Consider the following 22,263-nt stretch of genomic DNA (forward strand, 5'->3'; position numbering starts at 1 on the left):
TTTACTCATTCTCTTTTTTCCTCAAACAATTGATAAAATAGTGGGATTCAACTTCAATTTCAAGTTAGTAGTTACTTGGTCCACAATGGAAAGACTCCGTGCTACAAATCTAGTTCACCTTTCTAAACAATTTGAATCACAAACAATAACCACAAAACTTGGAATCCGAAAGGAGTGTCTCTAAGAGAGCCATTGATAACGAAGGTTTGAATCAAAAGTATGGATTCAAAATTAGGAATGGTGTGAATCAAACATTGCTTTTTCAAGTTTCAACATATCGTTGTGGGTGGAGAGAGAGTCATGGATTAAGAGTCCTTGTGTTGACTTTCTTATGCTAGCGATTAGGGAGGGAATAAGACGGAAGTACACGGTTTTACAAACTTAAGTTTAAAGGCACTTGGCGTGGGAATCTTTGGCAACTGCTGCTGATGCAAGTTCAACGCATAGCGACAATTCCTTGCCTGCATCTCACTGCTCTCCAGCACGAACACCACCACGATTTACAAACCTTCTTGCTCTCAACGAAGTTACCTGAGGATAAAATACAAGATCCAACTCACGCTCCATGATTCCATTCGTAAGCATGACTCGCATATTTACTGAAGAAGGCAGGCCGGCTAAGAAAAATGACGCCGCGACACAAGAAGAAAGCTTGAAAATTTCAAGACATCGTCTCAACATGCAGGCTTCCACGCCGAGGCGAAAATAGTGCTCTGATCCTTCCATGTGAGAAACAGGCATTTGTCACTGCTCCTGAGCCCCCACCCCTCTTTGTAACGTTTGAGCAGCGCTCTCACATCGTCAACCACATCCTCACTGAAAGCCGTCATTATGAACCCCGCGCGCATGAGTCGGTTACCCCACTGACGGCTCTTCTCCCGCTTTTCCCACTTATCGGCTTCCTCGCAAGCCAGGAGGTTGATCATGCTGCGAGTTGCCCCACGTTCCAGCATGAGACGCTCGTTGCTGACTCTGGAAAAGCTCTCTTCTAGCGACTCGAAGAAGAGAGAGTAGAAACGCAGAGCTTCACAAAAGGACGGCAAGAAATCCCCTGACACAAGATCCAATTCCTCCTCAACGACGGTGATGATCTTCGGGTGCATGTTCCGAAGCATTTGAAGGAGTTCATCTCGCTGGTTTCCCAGAAACTTATTTCCATCCTTGTCTGGCACATGGTGGAGCGATTGATTACAGTTTATGGCAAGAGCTTCGCCGGGCTGCAGGTTCAGAGCCTCTTGTTGCAGCCTCTCAAGCTCTAATTCCTGATGAACATTAAACTCGAAAGGCACACCCATCAACCGTGCAAACTTTTCCATTCTCGCACCCACTTCTTTCATCACTGTCATGGCCGATTTCTCTTTAGAAACAATCACTGTCGTAAGTCTTAAATGAGGAGCTCCGTCGGGTCGCGTGGCAAGAGCCTCCAGCAGAGTAGGCCATTGAGTGCAGAATGTGTTACTCAAATCTAGAATATGAACACGAATTTCTCCCTCAAATGCCTCAAGAATGGCTCCATTAGAGGCAACATGGCCAAAGGTCGTCCAAGGACTGGCCTCTTGAAATTTGAGTATGGTCTTCCTTAGGGAGTCGAAAGAGCAGTTTCTCTCTACAGCTCCGCAGAGAGTGCTGTGACAGCGAGGGCCACTACCAGTGATTTTACAAAAGAGGGCCTGAAGAAAGCATGATGCAAGCCGTTGCTCGCAATCCCCATACGGAGAAGCGAGCTCGTTCAGAATCCACAAGAGGTGCTGAACGCGGGGCATCTGCTTCTGTGATACGGCCTTTGCGCATTCGAGCACCAGCTTCGCCGCCCAATGATGAGATCCAAGAAGAGTTCCATACTGATCCAAAGAATTCTGAAGCTCTGCAAGCAAGGAAGCAGGGTCAATTGCATCGGTCTTCAGCACCATCGGATATCCTTCTGGCGCCGCGAAGACGTCCCGCAAGGGAAGCAGGGCGGCGGGGACGTCCTGACTCAGCCTCAAGTCCACGTCGTCCTCATCGTCGACGGACTCAGCTGCAGTGGCAGCCCCGTCGGAGTAACTGAGCTGCTGGTGAAGAGCATCGTCGGCCTGGAGGCTGAGGCTGGAGCTCCGGCTAGAGTGGAGGGCGGGGGTGAGGTGGGGAGGCTGGTCAAGGACGGAGCAATCAGAGAGGCCAGAGCTAAGCAAAGAATGCTCCATGGAGATTAAGGAAGTAAGGGGGGTGCGAGGAGGACCAGGACGAGGAAGCTGGATATGGGGGCATGGGAGGGAGGCAGAGAGTGGAAGAGAGTGGATGGGGGTGGATATGGCGATCGAAAAGAAACCCTGTTTATTGCAGTCACTGGCTATGGCTATGGAGATGGAGTATGGCGATATATAAGAAAGGTTTGAGCAGAAGCTTTGGCTGCGGCAACAAAACCTTACAGAAAGCGATAATGCAAAATACAGCATAAGATTCTGCTGACGTCCCCTTCCGAATCTCACGTGCCCCACTTCCTCCTTTGCGCCACAATTGGCACGCTCCTGGCCAAAGGCCCAATTTTCTCACATCAATTCTTTGCTTAAGTTGACCCCAAAAAACCCACAAGATCGTGTCAAACGTTAAATATTCAAATCCCATTGATTAATAACATAAGACGAGTGGAGGACTGGCTAGAGACCCGCTCCACTGAGTCTCAAAGTTGCGAAATTGCCTTTAATAAATCTCAAACTTAGAAAACATATATAAATATAAATATATATATACTACCCTCTCTCTCTCCACACACACACAATTTTCTAAAAAAAATAATCACAGGCACACATTCTTCCCTTGCCATTTCTCCCCCACTCACACACACACATGCACACATACACTTCCATTTTACACACTTTCACTATGATGCTAAACCCCCCCAACCCCCCCGCTACACGAATTTTGTTTTTAACCTCACTTATTTCTAATTATCCCCCTTCTATATATAAGAAAATTTGCAAAAAACATATACATACATACCAACATGCACACGCCCGCGCACGCACACACACACAACTATTCAAGAATTTTCAGTTGTCTTTAATTTTACCCAAAAAAAAATTTTTACAGAGAATTTTACCAAACTTCTAAACACACACACACAAACAAAACACTAAATATTTAAAAATATATAAATAAATATCTTATAAACTCTCTCTCTCTCTCTATGTATATATATATATATATATACTCTTCTCTCTCTCTCTCTCTCTCTCTCTCTCTCTCTCTCTCTCTCTCTCTCTCTCCCTCCACACACACACACATAATTTTCTTTAAAAAAAATTCACAGGCACACATTCTTCCCCTGCCATTTCCCCCCCCCCCCACACACACACTTCCATTTTACACACTTTCATGCTATGACGCTAACCCCCCCTCCCCTACACGAATTTTGTTTTTTACCTCACTTATTTCTAATTATCCCCCTTCTATATAATTTTCAATGCTTTTTTAATTTTACTATTATTATGTATTTCTTGATTCCATAACCTTCCTTTGCCTTTATCCTTATCCTAGCTTTCAGACTTCCTTGCACATAGTGGCATGACTTAGCTATTGTTATACTCTCAACAATATTTACCCCCTTGTCCCCTTAAGTAGTATGTTTTGGCCCATGAATTGAGATCTTAACCCTTTTTTTAAATTCCTCTTTAATTAGTTCTCTAATATAGATCCCTTGTGTCATATTACTAATGAAAAGGGCTACCGTAAAACATACCAATAAACCCCCTAACGTTACTAGACTACATACCTTACTTTATTGAGACTACATACCTCTAAACCTTCCTACACCTCAGTTGGCCACCGGTGGCCCACGACCTTTAATGTTAGCAACATAGTTTTCTTTGTAACGTTCCCTTTGCCTCAGCTCCCTCTTCGAGCCTCACAAGTCCCTTGTATTTAGTGGCCTCTTCATCGCTCTATCTTGGCACTAGCACTTCCTCTTCTTTAAATCCTTCCTCTCAATTACAGGTTAAGGTATTCTTTGCTTGGAGGCATTGCGTGCTTCTTCCGATCCTCTATGATGACTTCTCTATGTTCATCTAGTGGGTAGCACACCCTTTCATGTGCTTCTTTGCAACGTTTTCTGCAACTTTATTTAATTCTACCATTTTCTTGCATTGGTTGGCACCCTTAGTGCTTTAGCTTACGGGCCTCATAACTCAAGCGCTCAACCTTTTCAATTGTTTGTGATTGTTGAGACGGTTCTAGATGATTTCACGTAAGTCTTTTAGCTCTCGCAAGGCTCTCGATTCGTGCCTTTTCATTCTCTTTGCAAGCATGAGTTTGTTGCTCTTTTTTTGTTCCCCGTACATAAGGTAAGTGGACCTCTCTTTCACTGGTTTTAACCCGCTTGGTAGACCTTGGTTGCGCCACCTTAGAAGCTTTATTTTGGTGATTTAGCTCGGTTCCCTTATTCCTACGACCGTCCTCTCATAAAGTTAAACATAAAGTACATAAACCTTTGTGTCGTGATACAGTTTACTAGCGCCTTTTGTTTTCGTCCACTCACTTTCTTCTCTTTCATGTCAAATCTTGTGCTCTTCATGGTTTGGGTGATGGCGGTTGTGCTTGAGCAGGCCTCCTCTTCATTTGTTACGCTTATCAATGTCCTCCAAGCCTTCTTGGTCGATTATCTCTAGGTTCCACTTGTATTCACTTGGAGCTTGCTAAGTACTGTGCCTGGCGACTGGTTTACCTTACCCTTGATTCATTTCATTTGTTTTCCTTTATGGGTGCTTGGCCTTCATTTTCGACTGCGAGCTTTGAGCTTTTTCTTCTTTTTCGACTTTGCCGTGGCTAGCTTTCCATGCATGGCACCTTTTTCTCTTTCACTCACTGGCCTGCTTCGAAGTGTTTAAGTTCTTTATTTATCGCTCTTAGTCTTTATTTTTCCTTTATTACCCCCTATTATTATAATTTTAAAAATTTCAATCTCTCTTTGTTTTATTTTCTAGTTAATTGTAAGACTATATAGACTTTTTACTTTCCTTTATTAATTTGTTTGTTTTATTCTATTTAATTTTTCATTGATTTACTTTTAATCCAGTGCACCTTCTTCTCCTTTCATTCATTTAGTCAATTTATTGTAATTTTCAGTTAAGTACCATTACACTTTTTGAGTTGGTCTAATAAGATTTGTGTTATTTCACAATTTTCTAGCTTGTATTTTAAGAGCATTGTCTTACATGCTTAGTTTAATAGAGAAGTATGTTCCTTAAAATAATGTGCCTAAGTCTTTTTCTCCATTTGACCTTAACTCGAATGATTTAATTGTTTTCATGTTAATGCTTATATGTTCCTTAAAATAATGTGCCTAAGTCTTTTTCTCCATTTGACCTTAACTCGAATAATTTAATTGTTTTCATGTTAATGCTTATATTTTCCTTTATTAAATTTTTTGCCTTATTTAGAAATCAAGTCAAAGTCCCTTGTTAGATGTTCTCCCTTACGTTTCCTTCAAAGAAAATTCCTTAAATTAATTGACTTAATTAATTAATTACCATAGATATTTATAGTAATCCTTCAACAAATGGTTTTATTTCCCCTTAAGTTTTAAAAGTGTTTAGATGGTCCTTGTTTTGCAATCATGGGTGTGGTATACCCCCCATATTTAATTTTTTCTCAAATGGGTGTGGACCACCCCCCATTAACACTGATTTATAAAAAACAAAGATGCTTCTTCCCTTGGTCTAATTTAATCACACATTAGATGTGGACTATCTCCCTTTACATTTGCTACCTATTGACTCTTTTTATGCTCTAGAATTTAGAAGGTTGTGCATGTTCCTAGGGAATGCAATAACAAGCCGGGGGGCACATTACCTGTCTACCCAGTAAAGCTATATTGTTCTAACTTATGGTTTTCTTGGATGGTGGCATGTAAGTGGACCCTGACCTTGGAACCTGGACTACCTGATGGATTCAACACCATTTTCCAATCTTGGGTTCCAATTTCAAACTCAATATGATTATAAATTCTCAATTTTAGTAGAATTTTTGCAAACTCTCAATTTTTTGTAGCTCCCAACTTAGATGTCGTAAATATTTTTGTACTTGTCTCATATATTACTTTTTATCCAAATGGTGGAATTAATTGTATGGCTCATTTATTGATGGGACTACTAAATCTAAACACACACACACATATTTATATATGTATATCTCTCCCTACTACCATGTGGCAGTATTCCTCTCTCTCTATATATATATTTATTTATTTATAAATAAATATATAGATATGCATAAATTGTTTTTGGTTATATCTATCTATATTTTACTTCTATATCCCTCCCTCCCTCTCTTTCTCTCTCTCTCTCTCTCTCTCTCTCTCTCTCTCTCTCTCTCTCTCTCTCTCTCTCTCTCTCTCTCTCTCTCTCTCTCTTTTTCAGACCATTCAATGTAGTTTTTGCAACACATGGCACCACCACAAGTCTCCCTTTCTCCTTTGCATTAAATCTAGGCACCATGAAACCCCTCACTCCTCTTTATGTGGTCATGTAAACTCTGGAGTCGCCTCGCATTAAATCTCGACGGTCATCGAAATCTCCCTTTCCTCATGTTGCGGCCTGTTGTCTTTTAGTGTGCTCCATGTTGCACATTTGCTATTGGCTAGCATAGCCTAGTTTAGTACTCCCCCGTCCTCACATTTATAAAACCCCCTCTGTCCTTCATCTCTTTCTCTCTCTGCCTCTAGACACACACACACACACATATATTTATACTATATATAATACAAAATATATATTATATAATATATAATATTATATAGATAGTATATTTTATATTTTATTTAATATAATATATTACATATTATATATAATAATATAATATACAATATATGATATAATATTTAATATATATTACTCTCTCTCTCTCTCTCTATATATATATATATATATATATATATGTATGTATGTATGTATGTATGTATGTATGTATGTATGTATGTATACTTGCATAGTATCTTTAATTTCTATATAATATAATATTATATTATATACAATACAAATTAAATAATATTTAATATATATTATTTTCTCTATATATATTGGCAACCGCTCATTGGCCATTGTGTTAAAAGGAATGGAGAAGGGGTTGACCATCTCTATGGTTAAGTTAACCCAAGTTAACCAACTCTACCCTCTACCTAGGTAATTTGACTGCTAGTCTAGTGGGATGTATGGATAATTCCCCCTTTGTTCTAAGGACAACATCCCACATAATGCCATTGAATTAACCTACGAGATGGATGCAAAAAATGCCTTGTTGAATGATTTCTAGATGGCAAAATCCACACACAACCACCAAAAGTTTATGGTATCAAAGCAAAAGAACCAAAACTTTGCATTTTTCCAAAAGCAAGTACTCACTTTAACACTGTTTATGGCTATGGCTAACCTAAACATTGAGTCCATGATTAATGGTTTTGCATCTTAAAGAGTAGTTATGATGCAACAAGTTAGAGTTACCACATTTTACATACCCTTAACACTACTCTATTTCAGATACCCATGGAAGGTTACTATGCTTCTAAGAACTTTGGACATAGGAATTGCAATCTCGAAGAATTAATAAATTTTGGTATGATTGAAGTCTGCCAATTTGAGAAAAGAGTATAAAGCTATAATTGTAGAGGTAACATCATAAGGCATGTCCAAGAGTGTATGAGGCCTATGCAAGGGAATAAGGGTGCAGAGGGAGGGCATACTTATGCTTCAAGAGAAATGCCATTGACTCGATTATAGGACCTAGAACTCAAGAGTGGCAGATGGTCCGGATAGTGGGCTGACTGGGTAGTACTTAGTACATTGATCCCACCAAAGTATTATCGGCCCTAGAGAGAGCAGTATGGCACTTGTGGATTTGGGAGGGAAGACCCTTATGTGACATTCAATGGGACCCAAGAGAGTGGTTCTAGCCAGCCCATGTAGGGTAATTAGACTAGGTGGAGGTAGTCTCCTTCTTTTCCTACACTACTCGTATCGGTTGCCCCTTACAGCTCGAGGCAACCGCATGGTCCCCCTCAAGGGAATGCCAATGGCTAGAGCTAGCCATTGGCCCCTCATTGGAGATGGTAGTTGCATTGGTTGCATGGAAGGAGTTTTGGAAACAATCTCCCATTTCATGTTTAGTTGCCAGGTTGCATAGTGGATATGGTTGGCATCCCTCATGATTGTGGCCAGCACACAGAGGATGAGCAAGGACTTCACTGAAGGGATGGTATCATGGCTCACTGAGGGAGGACATGCCTTTGCAATTGATCCTATCTCACCAGCATATTGGATGCATAGATATCAGGTCTCCCACAGGTATAGAGATCCATGATGCATCTCAGTATGGAGTTAAATTTAGCATTCATGGAAACACAGGAAGGCCCAAAACAAGAGCCTCAACGGTTGTGGCAATAACAATTTTGAAAGATTACATTCATGAAAATGCTTTACCGCAACCCCATCTATCAAAAATGCATTTTCTGATAGGTTTGACTAAAAAACAAGTATTTAACTCTATTGGAGAAACACAGAGGCAAAGTGGGCATGCACCGGCATCTTTTCATACTTTGTATACTCTTTGGAAAAAAAGCTTTGGACATGTTAAAATCCAAAGAGGCAAAAAATGTCAAAGTGCAACGACCGTGATGATCTAAAGCGAGCACTTGAGAGTGCAACATATCCAAAATAAAAAGAAGCTTACAAAAAAAAGAGAGAATTTCATCATGGGCTTGTTCGACATTCTAGAATAAAATATGCATTTTGGAAGGAGCAAGCTATTTCTAACCCAAATGAGTACATGTGCATTATTGTACATGATATGGATCAAAATACAACAACATTACCTCGATTCGTTAACACTCCACCTAAGCTACAAGGAAAATACTTTTTAAAGACACATTTATGTGGAGTGTTAGTGCATGGATTTAAGTTTTTTGCAAACATATGGATTGTTTCCTTGCATCTACATGATAGCAATCAAGTTGTAACATCCATTATGAAGGCAATTCGCAATGTATATGTAGAAAAAGGTCACCTACCAGTAACTTTGGGAGTACAAGCAAACAATTGTGGACGAGAGAATAAGAATGTACTCTTCTTTGCATTTTGCTCAATGCTAATCGCTCGTAGAATCTTCAATGAGATTGAAGTTGGGTTTTTGTTGGTTGGGCACACACATGAGGATATTGATCAGGTATTCAGCACGATTTCAAGAGAACTAAAACACAAGGACATGGAGATGATGGATGACTTGATAAGAAAATGTGGGAGGCAAGTTGGTGGCCGTAAGGAAGGAACAGTATGCTCAATGGTTGAGAGGATGTATATCTCAGTTCCTTCTACTGAAGGACAGTGTGTGGGAGACAATATCTACCGAAGGACAGTGTGTGGGAGACAATATCTAGCATTACGGCTTAGAACATCTAGGTTGCTCAGTGCATTCGGGTGATGGGAGGCCAGTCGGTTTCTCCAATGGTTACCCTTTTAGCCATCTGGCAGGATATCATCTTCACTTTGCATGCCATTTGGGAGTTTAGTACTCCAGATTCGAGAGTGAACATGAAATGTGGGAGCGCTTCTGCCAGAGACATGGTCGGCAAGAATCTTCTACACACTTTCGGCAAGGGGTATTTGCTAAATGTATAGACCACATGGTTGCTAGCTCTTGTTTCGGAATCTCTCTACGTGGTGAGCCATGAGATTTGAAAATAGGTGGCTTTCCTACAGCTGGCAAACTGTTTGTTCGAACATTTCATTGACAGCTCCTTTTGGAAGTTGGATTTACCTTTTTATGGGGAAAAAAAAAACAAAAACCAAAAAATTGGAGGGCTAGAAGCTATCAACAAGCACCTACACTAATTGGCAGAGCTTGATGAACTCTGAACCCAAGCAATTTGGTCTCAACAAAGTAATCTGATATAGTCAAAAATCTTAGCACGATAGACACATTGTGAATAAGAATTTGAAGAAGGGGTTCTTTTCCTCTTGTAAATTTCAATTTCAAGCTAGTACCTCTCAAAACCAATTTTAAATTAGTATGGAATAAATTGTATCAGCTCATCGGGGTCTTTACCAATGGGATAGTCTAGCTATCTGATTAGTAGGGTAGGGTCATAACCGAGTTTTCTAATGGAAGCCAAGTCAAGCCATATTAAGTAGCATCTTGTCTTATCTTGACTTTAAGGCCCACTCATCATTGGGTACCTCCACATGAACTAGGCACTCTAAATCAGGTAACCGTTGCGGGCCATCACGTCCACAATGACTAGTTTGACTATTTTGAGGCATCACATAGAGCATTTAACATGACGGCATCACATGATGGTAGTGTAGTAGTCATGATGTTCTAACACTAATTGTTGTTTGGTTGACTGACAGGTAGAGTTCCTCACTCTTCGAATAATTGTTGTGGAAGACACAAGTTGCTATAGTAGACTTATTCTTTTTGTCTCGATATTGATTATAAATTTTCTTATGCAAGCTTTTCATATTCTTTCAAATGTATTATTATTTTGGCAATTCTATTTTGAAATGATTGTATGGTTCATATAATGATGGGATACTCAAATCTAAACACACACACACACACACACACAGACTCTCTCTCTCTCTCTCTCTCTCTCTCTCTCTCTCTCTCTTATAAACTATATTATAACACACACACACACACACACCCAAACATGTATGTATATATTGTATGCAATCACCCCCCACACCCTTCCCCACTCTATTCCTAATCTTGCCCTTTCCTCTCTCCTACATCCCACCCGACTCCTACATCCCACCCGACCCCAAAAATAATCCTTGCCCTAGGGTTGTGTGTGTGCATGCGTGCGTGTGTGTTCTCACTAAAAACAAATTGTGTATGCATGCCTGTTAATGCGTGCATGCATGCGCATGCACATGTGTGTGTGTGTGTCCTTTCAAAATATTAGAACATTAATTATAAGAAGAAAAAATCGTGTATGTCATGGAGCCTTGCCACCCACCCACCCCTCTCCTCCTCCCAATAATGTGAGTGTGCCCCTCCCCCCCCCTTCCGCACTTCCTTGGGACTTCTATTCCGTGTTTTCTATCTCCTATATTTGTGTGTGTGGACTCGTCTCTTTGCCTATACATGTGCTTTCCTCCCTTTTAGATCCCCATACCAAAAGCAAAACTCTCTTTCCCTCAAGTAGTATGTGCATGTGTTAATTGTGCATGTGTGACAAAACATGTGTGCCTCAGGATCTATGGAGCACTCTAAGGTGGATGGAACCTATGTGGAAACATGATGAAGAGAGTGCTCATGACATGTACCTCAAGTCAATTAGGTTCCAAGATAGATTAGCTTGGACTCATAAAGAGAATCTTGAGATAGTGCAAAGTGCTTGATTGATATTACTTCAAATGAACCTCCCTTTTATAGGTGAGGGTACTTACATCCATTTGCTTGCTTACATATGGGATAGAGCTCAAAAAGACGATCACTTTTCCTTTTTGGAGCGTGTCCAAATTCCTCCTAGATAGGGAGTTATGGCTTGTTGAAGATTTTGTAAAGAAGAGGGCCTTTGATGATGTGGCACAAGGATTCACATGCTAGATTCCATGCTGTGCTTAGCAAGGGACTTTGTGCTTAGGTGGCACTGTGCCGTGTGGCAATCTTTAAACCCAAATAGGTTAGCCCATGGTTACATTGACTTTACCATGGTCCACCCTAACTATAAACTTAACCACAGTTGAACACACCCAACCTTATTTGCCACGTGGCCTTTTTTAAGGAACCTTGGAGATTTGAAGGTTTGCTATGTAGGGAAGGCCGACGACGATCGAGCGGCTTCAACAGAGGGACCTGAGTGTGAAGCTATGGTGAAGATGCAGTCCGTCGGTGTCGCTTGCAACGAGCCAGTTCTCACTTGGAGCGATAGAGGGGACTGCTGGAGAAGTTGAGTTGTAGTTTCGTCTATGGCGCAACTTGGTTGGAGCAGGCAGTGCTGTGGCATGGCTTTCGATCACTGTAGGGTCCTCGTTTAGGTGGAGGTCATCTTCTTAGGCTTGTTTTAGGAGCTTTGAAGGTTGGAGCAATGGCGCTGAGAGCGACGGAGGCTTGGATGCATATGGAGGCGTCGAAGTGTAATCGGCCTCTGAGAAGGGGCTAGAGAGATGCGCGTCAGATTGTTGGAGTTCTGATAGAGTCCTGATGGTAGTTGCATGCTATGTGCAGCAGTCGATTGGTAGAGCCATTAGCAGAAGGGCCGACTGCATTGAGGCTTGAAGGAGTGTGGACTCATAGCTATCGATGGAGCTTTTGAGTCACTGACGAGGTTGTATATGAGTTGTGGGTGCTGCAGTCGACTGAAGGAGCTACCTTTGTGAAGAGCGGTTCTTGGAGATGCTTGGGTAGCGTTGCTCGTGGATGGCGTTGCGCGTTGCTTGTCGAGGTAATGCTCTAGTCTACCTTTGCTTTGCAGAAAGGCCATTGGAAGGAGTTGTTGAATAGAAGCTTGGAGCTAGTCGGCTTAGGCTTTGTGAAGCAGAGAAAAGATGGCCATTGAGTTGTGTGGAGGCTTGGCCAGCTGGGCGAATTGCTAGAAGGGCACTTGAGATTGGAGCAGCTTGGTCGAGGTAGCAGACTTTTCTCAAAGCTCTCAACAAACTAAACAAAGAGAGACTTTATTTCTCACAGATCTATCTCACAAAATAGATCTCTAAAAGGAATGAACTCTCTCTCTCATCAGGAATGACAGAAATATCTCAAAGCAATGAACGGAATTTTCATTCAATGGATGGAATTCTCCCAATCTAAAAACTAAAACTAATCTAGAAGAACTCATGATCATCGTGTGCTATAGCAGTGTCTAGAGTTCCGTCGTCATGGTCGTGTAGCTAGAGGCGCGTTTGTAGCTAGAGGTGTATCTGGGAGGATACCCCTAGCTCCATCCAACTGGACTGGTTGAACAATAAATGTGGACCGCCATTGGGAGTAGAGTTTGCATGAGCCTCCATGCATGGTGCATGGAGGGCATGAGAAGTTCCTGGCTATCGGATCCGATGGGGACTAATGGCGATTGATAGGGACCCTCCATCAGTTGACTGATGGGTCACACTGAGGGGTCCATTGCCTACATGTAGAAGACGAAGGGGAGGATACCCCTATATATATCCTTAGGCTGATTTGATGGAAATAGGGAGCAATGAAGGTTCTACGTTCTCTTTTTCTTTCGGAATTTTTTATTGACTTGTATTTGTTCTTCCCTCCATTTGTGTATTCTAATTTTCCTTCGCTTTGTTCTATAGAATTGGAGAAATATAGAGGGGAAAGCGATGATGCAACGTTCTAATTTTGTGTGGTTCTCATACAGAATTTGGGAAATACGACGCAAAAAATGATTATGCATATGACACTTCTTCGGGTTGAGAGAGTGTGCATGGTTATCTTGATTTGTTGTGTCCGACATGGGTGTTCATAATTGCTAATTGCAGTGCGGCTGTGGTGTCAAGATTTGTGGAACCTAGGAATGTTGGCACACTGTGTGCCGAAGAAGAGGTATTTGGAGCGGATAACTTTAGCATCAAAGGTATGGATTGTTGATACGAGTTTTTTTTGTTTTAACATATTCAATTGGAGGTTGAAGTATTCGTGTCAGTTTAGATGTTTTTATGGAAAAAAAGCTCGTTTCTGCGTTAGCTAATTGCACGACTAGAACTCTAGTCCTTCTTGTACACAGAGTGTCCCACAAGTGCTATCTGGCATGAAAGCACCATCGACAAAAGCATGTACATCGGTGATGAGCGCTACCTTGAAGAAATCTTCAAATTGTTCATTGAGGAAAGTGTTTGAGGTTGTGGTGAAGCAAGCTTTTGGTGAGGGTAAGTGGATTTGTGCCGTCTAGCCAGATTGTCTGCAATGGTGAATACAGATGTTAATTGTTGGTGTTTTTGTGTGTGCAGTCCATACGACTTTGGAGGATGAGACCTATTAGGAAAAGTGGGAAGAACCCAAGTCCCACTTTTTTTGGCACTCACAATTTTGATCTTAAAAAAGATAAATTCTGAAACAAACTTTTATTAAGATACGTGGCATGAATTTGTGAATAGCACTACTCATTAGTAGATATTGAAGTTAGTATGATCAATTGGTACAACCTATTGCCAATAATCAATGGAAGGTTTGGCTTCAAATACTTTATTAGTGCACTTAAATTTTAATTTTAATATACTAAAATTCACCTATATTTACTTTTTATTTGTGTAAATTGCATTGTAGATATTTCTTGGATGCTTAAAGAAATATCTCTTTAAATCCTTGATGCCTTCAAATGAAGGCAATGATAAAGGATATATCTTTAAGCATTCAAACCCTTTATCATTGCATTCATTGGCAAGCCTTCAAATCCTTTATCATTGCATTCATTTTTAAATTTTTAATGCTAAAATTCACTTATATTTGCTTGTTTTTGCTTTTATTTTCTATATTTATGCGAATGCATTTAATGTTTTTTATCTGCAATAAAATGAGAATGCTCTTTGCTTTCAATGTTTTTTTTAATGCTCTTTCTTGCCTCTCACTTTTTGCTTCATTCTCAGCAATCCAAATTATTATAATTATCAAATTATCAACATCACATTTAATATTTCTCTACAAAACACATCAATAGACATCCATATCATTATATGATACACATGGATTAAATTTACATCATCAGTAAACAAGCTTTTAGATATTAGACCTAATTAACAAAAACAACCTCATGAGTCAATTCATATTTTTTTAATTACAAGAAATTTGGACTACATTACAACATCAGCTAGATGGTTCACAATGGAGTTTATAGAATTTTGTGATGCAACCTATAAAGGCTGTCATGCTCTGAAGTTAGATTGAAACTCTCCTTCCTTACATGCTATGATGCTTTTGGAGTGGACTTAATATCTTCTTCCTCTACAAGTTGGGATGCTTTTGGTGTGGATGCTTTGGGCATAGATTGTATCTCCAACTCTGCTAGAAGTTGTGATGCTTTTGGAGACTCAATTGTTTGTCGTGTTGCTTTGGGTGTAGACTTAATCTCGTCTACTTCTATCGCATGTTGTTTCTTGATTGTAGCAATTAGATCTTGAATGGCGGTCTCAGCCATAAATGCTTGTAGATCAATCTCTATATATTCATCCATTGAGGGATGTAAGTTTCGTTCAAAAATTTCATTGAGGACTATCATGCAATTGTAGCCCACTCTCCACCCACAGTTGTGCCCATCATTTTGTTTCACTGCTATGTGTTTTTTGAAATCTTTTGTGTCTACTAAGTTACCTTGGTGTTGCTTGATTCCTCCAATAGCAGACACCAATTTTGTTGCTGACCTACCCATCAAACATATAAAAGGATTGAGTATCTATATTGCATATGACTTTTAATGATACATAACACGGAAATGACAACATATTAAGAAAATAATTACATTAACACTAAGCCATGAAAGCCTTCAATTGAATTGACAGGCCAACATTTTTCATCTTCAAGGTCCCAAACTACCAAACTCTAATGTGCGTTGCATGATTAATTAATAATAATAATTATTTGACACAATCTTATCAATGAAAGAGTAAAAATAATTTTATAATGCTACTTACGCCTTGTTATATGCCATAAAGATGACTCGCATGCCATCCAAATCTAGTTGGTTGCAACTAGGCACAAACATTGGCTATGATCTTTGTCTTATCGCTAAGTACATCGAAAAGAAGAGAATCTAGTATATATATGCGATTTTGTACTGAGCTTGGAAATTGTGATATAACGCTACTGCACGCACAAAGAAAAAAACGTTAAAGCGTTAGATTCAAACAAAATACTAAAGTATCAAGCCAAGAAAAAGTTTGTATCAAACCTGAGGATGGCCATCATTACTTTGTCATTAACCGCTTTCAAAGCATTAATGAGGATTGAAATATCTTCTCTACCAAATGACAAGTATTGAGGTCGCTGTTGAATGATAACCTTAACATCAAACAACCTTCTGAAGTCCTTCAATGCAGCTACATTTGTAGAATTAATATCTGTAATAGCTAATATCCTTTCTTCATGCTTCTTCAACTCATCTGTGCTTGCAACATACCAAAAAGTGGTCAACTTTACTGCTTCATCTAAATCAACTTTCCAAAACTTAGAGAGCTTACACTATTTCCTTAACTACAAATTTTTTTTGACATCAAGTCCTTTAACAAAATGAATGTATGTTAGGAAAGTAGTAGAGTTAGTACAATTCTTTGAAGCTTATAAACATTGTCTTATTTTCAATGCAACACTAATTGAAAACAAAGCTTCATGCAAATTCTTATGAGTAATAGGAAAAATTATGCAGTAGCGCCACTTATAGAGGAACTAGACATATATAATTGAGTTTAACAAATGGGATTATTTCTTACTTGTTCTCTTACTACCATGTTGTCTTTGCCAATCTTCCAAAGGCCGAAGATAAATTCTTGCAATTCTGCCTGTAATGTATTGACCCGAGAATCCAAGTTGTTGAGCCCTTAAGATTGTCTCCATATCACTTATTGAATCCAGATTGCACATTGATTGTAATATGTCAAGTTGTTCTGTAGACAATCTCCTTAATGGTGCTGGTTTTCTCATTAACTGCTTCGTTTGTTTTTGTTCATCATGCTTCGGAAAATTTGATGGTTTCTTCTCCTTGTCTAAGGAAAGGTAACTTTCTTCCCAAAATATTTTTGGAGGAGGAATATTGCTCCATAAATTTTGAAAATGCTTGATAACACTCTCAAAGTATCCATACAAGGGATGACCTAGTGTAATTAGACATTGACCAAAGGGATCTGTTATGATCATTAATCGGACATCTGAAACATGTCTCAATTCAAGGAGATAAGGCAATACTTTTTCTATGGGGTCAACATTGGCTTGACTCTTAGGTGTAAATGGCTCTAGAAACAAACAAGTATTGAGAGGATTTACACAACCCTTATATGGGCTATCATCAATCGAGACAGTGTTTGTCTAATCATATTGTCCTTTCCATGATTCCCGCATGGTATAAAGTGGCTTGAAAAATGCTTCTACATTCTGCTTGTCTAGTCTAAATAATGGAGAATTTTGCCTTTTATAACATTCCTCTTGTCCCCAAACCATGAAGAAAGGCAAATTTTTACTTGCTACTTCTTCTAGTAATTGAATTCTCCGCTTTATATTCTACCCCAAGGCACAAGACCATATTCCCACATTAAAGTGCTCAATAAGAATGTGTGGAAATTCTATGCATCCACTCCGTAGCAATATCTTCTCCCTCCCAATGTTGTAGCATCTACTATCAGAGAAGTTATTATCAACCTTGCATAGCAATAATCCATTTAAGTCTAAAATGATGGCTCGTTTATGAACTCTATGAGTCTCCTTTGTATGCGATGAACCCTGTATGGATTCTCGCATTGAATAATTAGTTTTAGAGGACCATTTTATAGTTTCTCTTGAATCCTCTTTAGAAACATCCATGTCAAGGTCCTCTTGTACTTGTCGAGTATTTTCATGATCAACAACATAGTTTAATGAGTCATGTGCTTAGATTCTCTTTCTTCTTCTTGATTCAACTGAATAGATTCACCAAAGTTGCAATCTCCTACACTATGGGATTCTTCTAATGTGCAACGACCAACACTCCTATGGGAATTGTTAATATCTAAGTTTCCATGTACATGAACACTTTTACAAGCATCTTCTATATGAATATGTTTGTAAACATTTCTCTATAGAGTAGTTATTAATTGAAAAGTGCCTGTCAAGTACCCATATGAAAAATAATATAAGTTTGTATATATTGAACAAACTATCAAATAAATTGTGTCATTTAAAATAAAACAATCTAGGGGTGGAAGGATTGTGTGCCTTCCTTGGTGGTCTTCATATCATTGCAAAATTATGTTTACAACACATAATTAAAGTTAACATTCGATTTAAAAAGACTATGCCAACATATACAAATCAAACATAAAGCAATAACCACAACTAATATCAATCTAATTAAGGAAAAATAGAAATCCTCATATGTACTAAAAATAAATATCAAATATTTCATTTATCATCATTGTCTACGTCCTCTTTGTCTTTTGTATCATTACCTCTATGTCCTTCATCATCTGAATTGCTTGGAGATGTTGGATGAGGTTTCTTTGCTTCATTGTATATCTGTTTCAGAAGCTCAACACTTGTTATTAGATTTGCCTCGACAGATGCCTAGTCCCATCCACACCTTTAGAGACTCATCAACATCAATAATGTGTGCACACATTGCTTCCAAATCTCCCACTTCCCCTTCAGATTTTGTAAGGGCTAGACATCTTTTTTTTGAAAGAGCTGCTTGAGTGGAAACCCCACCTGTGAATACGTCTACAACATGGTGTTATCATGGTAGTATGAATCAATCAAACAATCAACATATTTCAAATTCCATGTTTCTTCTACGTTCTTTGTTTCTACCCAAGAGAAATTAGGTTCGCAATTTGATGGCATGAATTGGTCATGATTATAATCATCTCCTTTGTAAAAGAAGATGCACAGTACCATGTATTGGTGAGATGTCTGATTGACATTTCTATCATATGAACCCCACGCTATGATGGTATTCCAATTTTGTTGTTTTGCACATTCAATTAACATCCCAATGACTCCTAATTCCTTGATAATTGCAGCAAGGACAAATTGATCATGCTTATTAATGGAATCCAAGAGTGTGAATAAGTGAGAAAAGTCCTCTTGACTCCAATGATGTGATTCTTCTTCTGACACCATGTCGAGGACAACAAGGCCCAAAAGAACATCGCATGGCAACTTATTTAGAACATCCATGCATTCAAAATGTGCTCCTACTACAGACACTATCCATGGCATCTTTTTATTGAGTGGTCCTTTAAATCCAACGTGTCTCTTAGAGCATGATGTGATCATATCTGTCACTAAAACAGGCAATGGTGCAGGTCTCTTCATCTTGCTCAATGCATTTTTTATCCACTCCTCAAACCATCTACTTATTTTGTTATATTCTTCATTTATAATTGCACAAGCGAATAGAACAACATTCCAACTTTGCTTCTTATTACCTCCAACAAGTGTATTGAAATGTGTTGCACTGCTCCGTGTAGAACTTGGTCTGCTTTCATCTTCCTTGAAGCATCTTCCATATCTATCAACTGCCCTGCCTTCTTTGCCCTTCTTAAGACAAACTATGTTTCATTATCTTGTCTTGTAATTCTCGAATGTTGTCCTCAGATAGTCCCTCCAAACAATGAAACAATGTTCCACAAACAGGAGTTGTATGTGGTGCTTGCCTAACCTTTACGAAGTCCTCTCCCTCTTTGATCACGTCTTTTGCTTTTTTGTCTTCTTTTAGTGGCTCAATCTTTCCCAATGTGTTAGGAAGTTGTCCAGCTATGTACATTTTTGCTATTGTCATCCACTTTTTGAAAATATCTTCTAAGGATGTGATCATGTGGATGTCATGTTTAAATGTGAGCTTGTCAAGGCTCATCTTTGTCATCTCGATGAATTTCTGTCACATGACAAAGTTATTGAGAATTATTGATGCATTATAATATGTACGATCAAAGAAAAACATAAGCATATATATCTATACAAATTATCAATACACACATCCCATAGATCACTGTGATCACGTCCTTTTGTTGGCCTGGCTGGCTTTCCAAAAGCTTCCCACTGTTGCCTAGCATGTGCGAGCTAATCCAAGTATGGGGACCTCCTCATAGTTTTGGCATGTACAATGTTTGCTATCCTTGAGCACTCAACTAGCTCCACATTTGGATAGTTCATGATTAATCTAGTGCGTTAAAACCTATTAACATTGGACAAAAAATAAACAACTCATTTCAAAGGTACATATCGAACATTTCAACCAAGGATATAATCTCGATATAATATTCAATAAAATGAAATATTGTTATCGTATCTATACAAGGATTTTGTAGGTTCAGGGACTTCCTTTATATCTTGAAGTCTTTTTGCAGCTTCAATTGAGTGTTGCTCAGAAATAACAATGTAGTCCACACGATGAATGTCATCTTTTTTCAAAGTCTTGAATGGGCATTAATTCTTTCTGTCAAAGGGTACTAAGTCTATGGTTGTGTCCACCGGGTGTGGTGCTTTACAAAAGTCCATAACCAATTGTAACACCATGTTTTCTTTATGTGGCCTATACACATGATTAACTCCTGCCTCATAACACTTTTTGACATCAATTTCAAAAGTTGTCCCATATCCAAATGGATAGTAAGCTTTCCATCGCATTAAGGACTCTGCACTTGCCATAAATTCCATCTCATCTTTTTCTAATCTCTTGGTATCAGGTAGCATCGTGTCTAGAGGCTCTATCAATGGGGACCAAGAGGCAAGTCCTCTTTATCTATTTTACTCTTCTTTCGCCCTTTAGCATTTTTTTCTGTTTTTAATCTTTTGGTTTCTTTTTTCTTCTTCATTTTTTCTTCCACAGTCTTGAACCCTGTTATTATGTCTGCCACGCAATTGATTCCACAATCGCTCAATGTGCTTCCAAGTTGCACCTCCCAACCAAGATTTTTCATTGAATTTGGCTTATTACTGAAACTTGCTACCATCCTTGTAACCTCAAATTTATCGAGTGTTGCTCTGATGATTACCTCTTCACCTTTCTTTGTCTTTATTATAGCAGTAATGCATGGATTTACTTTACTATCCACACCCTCTTGCATATCAACTACCTTGCCAATACTATGCCATCCCTTTCCTTTGGCGAACATGGCAATCTCCCCCCAAACATTTATCATAATCCATTCCATAAGTATCTACATACCATTCCGCTATATCAATGACTTTTAAAACCTTCTCCTCCATTGATGTGCCAACATTTTTATTTAAACCTTCCATCTTGTCTGTTTTCTCATGTGTTGACTTTTCTTTCTCGTTTAATGGGTTTGGTGTCATCTCTGTCTGTGTATCCATTGAATTCCTACACATTAATACAATATTAGTGCTACTAAAGTTTAATTATATCAAGCATAGATACATATGATACATCTATCCATGCATTTTATTAATACAGAACATAACAAAGAAGAAAATTGATTGCAATGTCTTTCGTCATCCAATCAACCTATGGAAATTGTGTTAAACACTTTAAGCTATCCCTTCTTAAATTGACCCAAGATCCATTAGAAGTGTGCATGGGTGTGTCAATCTGGTCTATGTAGAATGTGTGGAGAATGTTTAGAATGTATTTGTCTTAGAATGTATATTTGTATGCATGCAAATGATCATCAACATTCATGAAGTGCAAATCGACCAGCCATTGTGATGAACTCTAAGCATGTGTTTGGCCAAACATGTGAGTCATCAGCAAATTGACCTAGGGCATGTTTGATTTATGTTCAACACCATATGCCAACACTTCTCAAATCGACCCAAGGTCAATTTGAAGCATGTTTAGTATGTCTTAGAACATGTGTGTGCGTGTGTGTGTGCTTGTGTGATCATCTAAGTAGATGTGCATGAGTGTGCTCAAATCGAGCGAAGGTCGATTTGCAGTGTGAATGGGTATTTTTTAACAAGCTTGTGTGTTTGGGTAATGAATTATAATGTATTGTGTGTATGTGTGAATCATAAAAAACATCCATGAAGTGAACAAGTCAATGTATTTTTGTATTTGAGTGATCATTTAATTATCTCTATGTGAATGTTCATCAAATCGACCCAAGGTCGAATTTGATAAGCCGAGCACTATGATTAAGATGCTTCTCAAATCGACCCGAGGTTAATTTGCAGTGTGTGTTGGTCTAGCACTTCTCAAATTAACCCAAGGTTTATTTGAATTATGTTTTAGTGTCTCCTAGAACATGCGTGTACGTGTGTGTGCATGCACCTAAGTGATCATCTAAGTAGATGTGCATTGGTGCTCATTGATTTGACCCAAGATCGATTTGATGAGTCTGGACATTATGATAAACAAGATTGATTTGATGAGTCTAGCCATTGTGATAAACAAGCTTCTCAATTTGATGAGTCTAGACATTATGATAAACAAGCTTCTCAAATCGACCCAAGGCCAATTTGCAGTGTACATGGGTATGTTTGAGAACAAGCTTGTAATGAGTTCTAATGTATCTGTGTGTACATATGTGTGAATCATAAGAAACATTCATGAAGTGCACAAATCGACCTAAGGTCGACTTGTGGTGATCCTCCATGAAAAGCACAAATCGACCTAAGGTATGCCATTTGTTTATGTGGGTGAGT

At 38.9% G+C, this 22,263-nt stretch overlaps 1 protein-coding gene across 1 annotated transcript; it reads right to left on the reverse strand.

Annotated features, from left to right (window-relative positions):
- Positions 1–252: 252 nt before the first annotated feature.
- Positions 253–2,303, reverse strand: LOC147886952 (protein SHORT-ROOT-like). The gene has a single exon (XM_087394609.1). It carries the CDS (start codon positions 2,181–2,183, stop codon positions 675–677), a length of 1,509 nt encoding a protein of 502 aa, XP_087250735.1. The 5' UTR covers positions 2,184–2,303; the 3' UTR covers positions 253–674.
- Positions 2,304–22,263: the final 19,960 nt, after the last annotated feature.

Source organism: Dipteris shenzhenensis, chromosome 23, assembly GCF_047967505.1.
Source record: "Dipteris shenzhenensis isolate YYH24624 ecotype China chromosome 23, Dip_SZ_1.0, whole genome shotgun sequence".
In the NCBI taxonomy this organism is placed as follows: Eukaryota; Viridiplantae; Streptophyta; class Polypodiopsida; order Gleicheniales; family Dipteridaceae; genus Dipteris; species Dipteris shenzhenensis.